Genomic DNA, 10136 nt, shown 5'->3' with positions numbered 1-10136 from the left:
TAAATGAAACCTGGAGGGAGATGTGGAGAGTAAAAAAATATGGAGTAGAAAGTTGAAGGTTCCACAAAGAGAGGTAATGGCAGGGAAATCAGTTATGGTCAAAAATGCTGAAGAGAACCAATCTGATAGTGTTGCTGAAAACAGCGTGCTGTTGAGATGATTATGTAAGAGAAAACAAAAGATGAATTTAGGGTTTCTAGATTGGTTGACGAATAGAAGAGAGTTTGACCTTAATTACAGAAAATTCAAAATGGAACATTATTCAGAGGTTTTGATTGTATATTATGTGAATCTATTGAGAGGCAAAGAGAAAGTATGATGTAATAAGGCCTTCAAGTGAAAAGTTATTATGTAAGTGGCAATGACTTTTTCCCTCTTATTTATGAATGACTAAGAAGACATTTTCTAGTAAAAAAAAAAGATCATTTATGCATAAATGAAGGCTTAGCTCAAAGTAAGGCTTAGTTCAAAGTATAAAATTGTAAGGCGTTGGCTACAGATGCTTGTGAGCTAACTTTTGCAAACTCATTTCTCTTTCACGAAAATATGTTAGACACGTGACATGTAGAAAACAATCTCAGGGTAATGCCACCACGCTAGCATTTATTATTTTTATAAAGAAATAAAATATGAATGTGACTTATCAAGATACATGTAATTTCCCCTTTCACAGAACAGCACGCGTCAAAAAAATGACAGTTTTCTGAGACTGGAAATTAGTGCAAGCAGAAGATTCACAAAATTATTATGACCAAAGGGGATTTTTTATAATAACTTTATGTGTTCCCTCAGCTTCACCCTTTTCCCTGCCAGCAATTAAACTTTTCACGCAGTGTATATTCATATTCTTTATTTCATTGCTTTACTTTTGCATGATTATTCCCCCAGTCATTTGTGGTTGGCGTTTCTCAGAAGCTGGAAATAACCCTGCTTCTGTTTTATATCCTAACTTCTAGAAAAGTTCACCGATCTGTGGCTTCACTTTTCAGCCATGTACCAATGATTTCCCCGCTGATTCCTCTGAGTTCTAACATCTAGACCTTTCCTGTTGATTGTAATTATAAATAACATGTTTTTTCCCCACTCTCCATATGTATGTCTCAAATACACCTTACACTACCTAGATACAAAGGGTTATAGTCAACCAGTTCCTTCAAATATGCCATGTTTTAGTGTTCCTGTCTGGAGTGTTGGACTTCCGTTAGCTGGAATAAAAATACTCACAAAAAACCAGTAGGGCGGGAAAAGGATTTGTTCGGCTTACATCCACCATTTAGGGATGTCAGGGAAAGAACACAAGGCAGTGACTTAGCGGCAGGAACTGAAGCAAAGACCATGGAGGAATGCTGCTTACTGACTTGTTTGCCGTGGGTTTCTCGGCTTGCTTTGTTACAACCCAGTACCATCTGCGCAAAGGACGGCACCACTCACAGTGGCCTGGGCCTTCCCACATCAGTCATTAATCAAGAAAGTGGCCCGAGGATATGCCCATCCTAGGCCAGTGTAATAAAGGCAATTCCTCAATTGAGAGTCTCCCTTCCTAAGTGGTTCTCGTTTGTGTCAGCTGACCTCTTGATTCAGAATAGCACATAAGCATCCCTCGTAGTCTCTGCTTCTCTCTAAAGCTTTGCAAGCCCGGCCTCCAACCCCTGCCCCTCTCTCAACACTCTCATGGTACAAGCTCTCCCAACAGGTCATTAAGCCCTGAAGACTCAGAGGCCTTTCCTAACACAAAGCTCTCAAAGCCTTCCACGGTAGTCCCAAGAAAAATGATCAGGTCTGTCATAGAAACGTCCCACTCGCTGGTACCAAAGTCTGCATTGTTTAGGTTTTTGTTGCCGGGGTTGGGGAATATTAAGCAAAACCAAATTGGAAGAGGAAATTATTTAACTTACAGGTTATTGTCAATGGAGGGGTACAGAGAACTGTCAAAAACATTTTTGGAAGGAACTAAAGCAGAAAGCATGGGAAAATAGACTTCTGAGTTGATGTGTTACACAGCCCAAGACTACCTGACCAAGGACGGCATTGCCTACAGTGGGATAGACCCTCCCAAATTAATATTAGTCCAGTAGTAAATGACCACCCTCACCCACATTCCCATAGGCCAGCGTGATAGAGGTCGTTCCTCAACTGATTTGATTAGTCCCTCTTCCCAGGTGATTCTAGTTTTGTCAAGTTGATTCATTCAAGTATCAAGCCCACAAGTCAGGGAAGTATCCTAGACAAAATGCTAGTGCCTTTTAAAAATTTAGCTTTTATTAAATCCACACAGCCATTTCATCAACAAAAGCAGCCACTCATGCTTCCTAACTATCTTACATCAGTTTACTTCTCTCTCTCTCTGCACTGTCAACCACCAGTCCAAACTGCCAGGATCTTTCTTTCTCCTAAATAATAAAGGTTTGATGGCTACTCCAATTATCTTTCATAATGTAAAAAATACATCGGATGGAATTGTTTAGACCACCTTGAAGGAAGAGAAAGAAAATCTTACATTAGTTTCTAAATTCCCTCTACAAACGACGGTAATTATTTAAATACGCAACAGGAACGTGTACGCACATCATATTGTTTTCATTAATCATTAATAGTCACCATCCCCTGGCTGGGCACATTCTATATCACCATTAGCCGTCAGTGCCTCCTATCTGGTTGGATACGTAGGCTGAAGAGCAGTAGGGTACTTGTACACCCATCTTAAACCTGCTTTGCGTCTGCCTTTCCAAAACGGGGGCTCCCCGTCTGAATTTTCTCAGTCATTTTCTTCCAAATGACCTTGGGATCCTCTGAAAGCCTGGGGAAGCCCCGATGTGCATCTCCAATACGGGTGAGAAAGTCTATGGTATGAAGGTGTTCGTCTATTTTCTCTTGGAGCAGAAGCGACTCCAGCAGAGTCTTCCTGCGCTTCAGGAAGTCAGACTGAGCCAGCTCTGCCCTTTTGCTGTTGCAACTGGGACACTGCGAAGAAACATGCTGCTTAAGGGCCCCTACGTGCGCTAGAGTCGCCCTCGTGTTCTTCAAATAGATTCTGCTCAGCAGTTCGTCAGGAACAGTGCAATTGGAAGCGTCTACCTCTGAAGTCTCTGCAACCCGTCTGAGCGGCAGCCTTTTGTGCCTGGGGCTTTTCTTTGCTCTTGAATCCTCTCTCTGGTGGATCAGGTTTACTTTAACAGAACAAAAAGACTGGAGGGCATTCAGTTCTTTGGCGGATGCCCCAGGAGTTTCTGTTGGGAGTCTACTGCGGGGTTGGTATCTTTCCGAATGAATTCCTTTGCCCTTGATGTGGTTGAGCCACTTTTCACTCAGCCTATGTTCTTCCTTCTGTAAGAATGAACGTTCTGGCAGCCCGTCTTGTTCTTCTGAACTTGTAGTCGGCTTCCCACTCTCCAATGAGCTCTCAGAGTTGTAGGAACAGGACTGCTCTTCCCCGGAGGAGCTGAGGGAACCAGAACTCACTACCTCATCAGTATAGGACCTGAGGATCTCTTCAGAAATCTGAGTAGCGCATACGTCTGTCTGGGCCGGGCCTCCTTGCTCTTCTGAGTCCCCCGGCTCTTGAGTAGATGGCCATCCCATTGCCTCGGACTCTATTCGTCATCTGCTTTGTTCTGGTCAGAAATGGGCCTGGAATCAATAAAGATGAGCCCACAGGGCAAGATCTTAGGTGTCTTTGGGCGCCGCCGGTCAAGACTTCCGGGTACGCCTTTTCTGGTTGCCGTGGCAACGGGCGCCGGTCATGCGCAGTGAGTAGTCTCTCTTGGCTTGCCCCACCCCTCCGCCCCCCACCTTCACCCGCTGCTGCCTGGGCGGGCTCAACAGCCGTTTTATTCAGCTCCTAGGCTGCCTGGAATGCTGTTTAGAACACTGTGATTCAAGGGAAAAGACCTCAAACTCCTTTCCCTCCAGATCAGACCGGGCTATGCACACATGTGAGTTCCATAGAGACAGACAGGTGGTCTGTGACAAAAGAAATAGTGCGGCTTGCCTCAGGAAGACAGTTTTCACAGAAAGTGCTCGCTAGGGTATGCAACAAAAATATTCCTGTCTTAGAGTCAAGGGAGAAGCTGTTCGCATTCATGCCGTAAGATGAAAACAGAAGTACGGGCATAAAATACATGGTAGGGCCCATGTGCATTCACTCCAGGATTCCGAAGACTGCAGTTTCCCCAAACCGCGACAGTCTTAGGTGTTGTCCCCTCCACCTGCCAGGTCAGTGCCCTCCTCTCTGTGTGCCTTGCTGCATGATTATTACTCCTTTAAGTCACATTTCCAAAGGAAGGGCTTCCCAGTTCTTTTCTGGGTGCAGTGCAGCTGAGTCTTTGGAATTGAAGGCTGCAGAGGCAACAGCTCAAGAATTCACTGGTAGCGTGCATAAGGACTGGTGATGGATATCGATTTACGCAGGGGCAGTGGGTTTTGTGGCATACATAATTCCAGTTTAAGAAAGTCCAGGTACCCTACTCTGCAGTCTTCAAACATAGGTAGCCCTGTACCCATGTTACATTCCTTTATTCAGGCCTTTTAAACAGCATTCTCGCAGACCCAGATAGCCTGGCATATTAAGGCCATGCTGGCAAGCTTGATGATAAGCCTGAGACATACACATGGCAAAAAGAAAAGAAAATGGATTCCCAAACTCATGTTATATTCCCTCCGTCCTCCCTCACACCCCTCCCCCTTTGCGTTCACCCACTGACTTACTTTAGAAAGGTCAACTGTCTGAAATATTCAAAGATCATCCGAGAAATGAGACCAGCCTTCTTTTAAAGATAAGGACTTTCCACATTCTTTTTCCCCAGCCCAATTAATAGCAGACAGATAATTGTGTATCTAAGGGATTTCTAACAGAAATAACGTTTTTATTTTAAATTTTTATTTCAAAATTCTCCCTCATTCTCCCATTCATAATTCCATGCAATTCATCATTTCCTCCCCCTTGAACAAGGACTTTATCTTAATTACAATGCACCCTGTAATTGTTTCCATGTGCTAAACACCGAGACTAACCTGGGTTTTCTATTTTTCAATAATGTTGTAAATTTATCTCAGTTCAAAAGAGAAATAGCTTTATCTCTGAAGCAGAAAATCTGAATAGAGAATTGTAAAATTAATTAATTTTTTATAAAAAGCTGTGGGAATCGTAACATCTTCATAACTTGCTTAAGGAAGAAGAATAGCTACAATATACTATCACTGTCAGATAATATTCAGGAGGATAGAGGTCAAGGCTTGAGTTATAAAAATAGGAGCTGTCCTTTATGCGAATCACTTTTCAACTGGATTGCAAACTGAAGTTCCAGTGTATCTCTGTTTGAAAATCCCTATCCCTATTAATTTTTCTCAGTCTGTAAACCAAGGGGAAGATGTAGCTATTGACTTTCACAGGGCCAAGTGTACAAAGTTTCAACTGTTCTGTAGCGGTGGCGTTGACACATTCTGTGTTTCTCAGAGATTAGGAAGAAAGTGTGAACAATCAGAATGTTGCAGATTATTATTCTTTTCTTAATTGTGCATTTCAAGTGAGTCAAAACAAATAAGAAAGACAGAGTGAAAGGGCAATAAGGAGTTGCAGCCTCCCATTCTATCCCAAACTCTCTTCATACACAACTAAGGGACATAGATGACTTCCGCTGGCTTTACCAAACACAAGCTCAGTCAGGAGTCACAGGAGTAAAATACAGTAAGACGCACTCAACATTTCTTGTTTTTAATCTGGAAATGAAAAAAAATCACTCATGGAATTGACAGAAGGAAAATATTTATGTAGGTTCCAGAAAGTTCTATAAATAGTAGTTCAAGGTCTCAATAATTATATTACAGAATTATTTATACTTAAACTGACTTATATACAAACTTCAGAATCATGTTTCAGATTTATACAAACAACTCCTACTAAATATAAAAAAATGTTGCATTTTTTATTTCTCTGAATTAATGTCATTCCCCCTTACAAGTTCATATCTATGTTGGTGGCAATGGAAAACTACCGACTTGAGACTGAGTGTCATTCCAGACATTCCCACATTTGCCAGTCTCACTAGCGAATATTCAGCAAATGTTAAATCCCCCCCCATCTTTTCTCCCTCCCTTCTTTCCTCCTTCCCCCTCCCTAAATGGAAGCTATAAAGAAGAACCATGTTCTCAGGGCATTTCACACAAGGTGTCTCCCACATTCACATCCAGTCCTTATCATTATCTTCTTTAAATAAAATTTCAAAAATAATTAATTTACCATTTAGTTTGGTTTGGGAAAGAGAAAGCAGTATACATTGCCACACACTTTTTACACTGTTTACTGCTTAAAAGTATATTCAAGGTGTCACCCAGAAGCAGCATACAGATACCCTTGCTTATTTCTCTCAATAATTACATTGTTTCCCATTGTAAGGAATTAGTATATTCTGATGGAAAGTTTCTAATTGTTCTTTGTACCTCTGGCGATGTGTATCCAAGATGATCCCTAATAGTGAGATTACTGAGGTGAACACTAAAGATACATGTAGTTTTCCAATTGCCCTAGGTAAGGAGTATCATTTTGGCATTTCAGCCTAAAACTATAGAAAGACCTATTCCAGAGCTTGGCTCCTGGGCTATTTATTCAATTTTGTGGGATTTTGTCCATTTGCATGTCTTTAATTTTATCTTGATGCAATGTGAATTTGAACCTCTGTTATTATTAGTGAAGTTTAGCAGATTTTTATATACATAAGGATCATTTATAATTTTGGTGTGTGTATTGTTATTAATTTTGGTGGGTGGGTGCTGCTTGTTCATTTCCCAGCCAACTAGATCTGAAATAATTACAGAAACTGTGTTAATTAAAACACTGCTTGACCAATTACTTAGGCATATTGCTAGCTAGCTCTTATATCTTAACCCATCTCTATTAATCTGTGTATCACCTTGAGGTCATGGCCTACCAGCAAGATTCCAGGGTGTGTCTGTCTCCTCTAGTGGCTACACAGCTTCTCACTGACTCTGCCTACTTTCTCCCAGCATTGTTTAGTTTTCCTCCCTAGTTCTATTCTGCCCTATCACAGGCCAAAGCAGCTTCTTTATTCAATAACCAATAAAAGCAACACATATACGGAAGGACTTCCCATACCACATTTCTTCTACCCATTCTAGTTTAGCACTTTTATTTTTACTTTTCTGTTATTTCAAAGTATTCAAAAACACCTTTCTTGTTGAAATCGCGATGTATTTTCCTGTGGCCTGAGTCCTTTTATTTACTCATGCTGTTTATTGCCACTAAAAGGTTTTCATTTTATATCAAAATGTTCAGTCTTTTCCCAAGTTTGTTCTTAGATTGTACTAGGCTTTGATAGTTCTAGTCATCATATTTAATTGGCTTCATTGTGTTGGTGCACAGTTCTTTGGATTTTTAACACATGAAACCACAAGCAGATACATGCAAACATCTTCAGACTCTGGATGAAAAACATCTTTCTTGTTCCATCTCCTTTGCATTCTCAAATCACCCATGTTATATGTAACAAGTTCCTTCTGTTGACTTTTTTCCTATGAGTTTTAGATATACAATCACATCTGCAAGTTAGACAGGCCACTTGGTTTTAGATCCCTAAAGATGGTTTGTTTTGTTTTGTTTGGGGAGTTGGAGGTTGCCTCTGGGTCCTCCAGGATTTTAACAAACTGTGTCACCAAGCTGTGCCAATCACCTCTGTCATCTCCAATTATATTGTCTCATCTAATTTCACTGAGGATTACCTCAAAGGGTGAGCGAATTATTTTTGAACTTAGAAAACATCCCCATTTTCTAAATGAGATATTATCTTTGCTCTGATTTGTAAAATTTATAGACAATGTCTTGTTGTTTAGAAATGCTTCGACATTTGTAAACAAGGAGTCACTTTACAAAATTATCCTATAAAATACTACTGCAAAATTTTGATAGTGTAAATAGATAAATAACTAGACTTTCAGAAAACATGTAAATTAATAAAAACTCTCCAACGAAAACTGTTACATTTCTCATCTATGTTGGTTTAATATTTCCAGTGCATCATTTACTTTTCCCAGATTTACATTTTTAAAGCTAAGATTAAGGGCTGGGAGTCTTCCTCAATAGAACACCACCCTCACATGCATCCCTACGTCCACCGTTCAGCATCAGAGAGAATACAAATAATTTTAAGTGAAATTCTGAAAATGTAACAGGTTTTTATTTTTGCATCATCCTTAAATACATGATACTCAATTTTAAAGTAAATATTTAGAAACAAATTTGCTTTCCTGTTATTGTTATACCTTTAACTAACAAAGAAAATGTTGAGCCCAGGCATTTTGAATGTCCCAGTCTTCTTTTATTTTCTATGAGATAACAACGATACATAATTAATAATTTGACTTAACTTCCTAATTTTAACTCTTTCATTTTCTTTCAGTTAAAAAAAAATCAGAAACCACCATCACATTGAAGTTGGACAAGGCAAACCAATGACTGTCTCAGTCTTAAGAAAAACTGAAAATAATTTCAATTCTCTTTTTCATAAAAAAGTTATCAATGAAATGAGGGTATTTTTAGGACTGTTTTCTTCTAAGTGCTTTCAAAAAGGATCTGTCCCAAGACTGTCTTTTTGATTTGTAGATAGCCATTTTTATGACCACACTGTATTCTTTCCCTACACATGGCTGTAAGTCCAAATTCCTCTTTTTACAAGGATGTTAGCCATATGAGATTAAGGCACAACCTCCTGACCTCATTTTAACTTGATTATCTCTGTAAAGACCCTGGCTCCAAATAAGGCCACATTCTGAATTCTGAGTTGCTGGAGATCAAGACTGAAATGTGAGAATTTGGGTTGTATGGAAATCAGATTAAAGGATAATTAAGCAGTGTACTTTTGGGGTAGATATTTAGAATAAAAATTGTATCCGGAGAGGCGTGAGAATTGTTAAATATAGAGACTTAATTGTGAATTAAGGATATCTTCTGGGTGAGTCTGTAGCTCATAAGAGAGTCAAATATGTACAAAGCACTGAGTTCAATCCTCAAAACTCAAACTAAGTAATAAATAAATAGGGTCACGGGAGCTTTTGGAGAAGACTCGATCATAAACTTTTTTGGCTAGCCCCCAGGGTGGTTACTAGTCTTTCATGATTCAAATAAGAAATTGTGTTAAGAAAACATTGCTCTCACTGGAAAACCCATAAAAGTAAAATATCTTGCAGTTCTTTTCAGATATCTTGATTGGTGTATTTCAGAAAATTTAATTATCTTAGGCATTAAAGCAATAATTTCCCATGGTTCTACCCGATTATCAGATAATTTTTTGAAAAAAAATTCTTTGAAAGTAATATTTCCATAATTAGAGGCAACAAAACAATTTAGCAAGAAATACCGGTTAAGCACGAGTTTGAATTGTGTGACCGTTCTTACTACTTTGCTTTAATAATTCTAGGAGTGCAACCTAAGATGAATCTGTTCTGTGACGCATAAAGTTCTGTCTTCCTTAGCTGCACTGCCTTGTTCGTAAAGTTTAGAATGATCCTCAGCAACCTGTGTGATTTTAAAGGCAATCAGACCCCCAAGACTTCACAATACTATTCAAGACTGACCTTCAAATCTAGGAAGTAATATATGCAAGAACCTTAATATAATGCATTTTTCTTCTAAACACAAAGGATGTATACAATGAATTCAGAAATGGTGCTTTGAGTCTGAATTTAAATGATATACTTTTCCATTTTGGAGAACTATGGGAATCTGTGAGTCTAGATGATGGACTTGGACTTCACAGTGGTTTTCCTGAAAACTATTATGCAAAATTACTTTTCTACCACTCAATTTCTTGCAAAAGCATTTTACTGTAATTTTCTACTTACAAAGCAAGCCTTCACAGCCAAATGAATATTCATATGATTGCATAGGGTTGAGTAACATTGAAATTGCAAATAATTCTATCCAAGGCCACTCTTTCCATAAAATCATTTTATTAAAGTGTTCGCAGTAATCATAAAAACAGACCCTCCCTCTGGAAGGACATATAGTGTAATATATTGAGCTCACAGGCGAAAGTTATTTTATCTCCTTTTTTAGATAGGAATTTTCCAAAAACAAACTATATCACTGAAGAATGTAAGGCTGTTTCTCTAGCGCCTGCTATGCTTAG

The 10136-nt window shown here is 39.1% G+C and overlaps 1 protein-coding gene across 1 annotated transcript; it reads right to left on the bottom strand.

Annotated features, from left to right (window-relative positions):
- Nucleotides 1-577: 577 nt before the first annotated feature.
- C9H8orf48 (chromosome 9 C8orf48 homolog) lies at nucleotides 578-3693 on the bottom strand. Its single transcript, XM_075986545.1, has one exon. It carries the CDS (start codon nucleotides 3577-3579, stop codon nucleotides 2701-2703), a length of 879 nt encoding a protein of 292 aa, XP_075842660.1. The 5' UTR covers nucleotides 3580-3693; the 3' UTR covers nucleotides 578-2700.
- Between the last annotated feature and the right edge of the window lie 6443 nt (nucleotides 3694-10136).

This window comes from Microtus pennsylvanicus, chromosome 9, assembly GCF_037038515.1.
Source record: "Microtus pennsylvanicus isolate mMicPen1 chromosome 9, mMicPen1.hap1, whole genome shotgun sequence".
NCBI lineage: Eukaryota > Metazoa > Chordata > Mammalia > Rodentia > Cricetidae > Microtus > Microtus pennsylvanicus.
The sequence above is the reverse complement of the archived record's forward strand: the minus strand, read 5'-3'. Positions and strand labels throughout refer to the sequence as shown.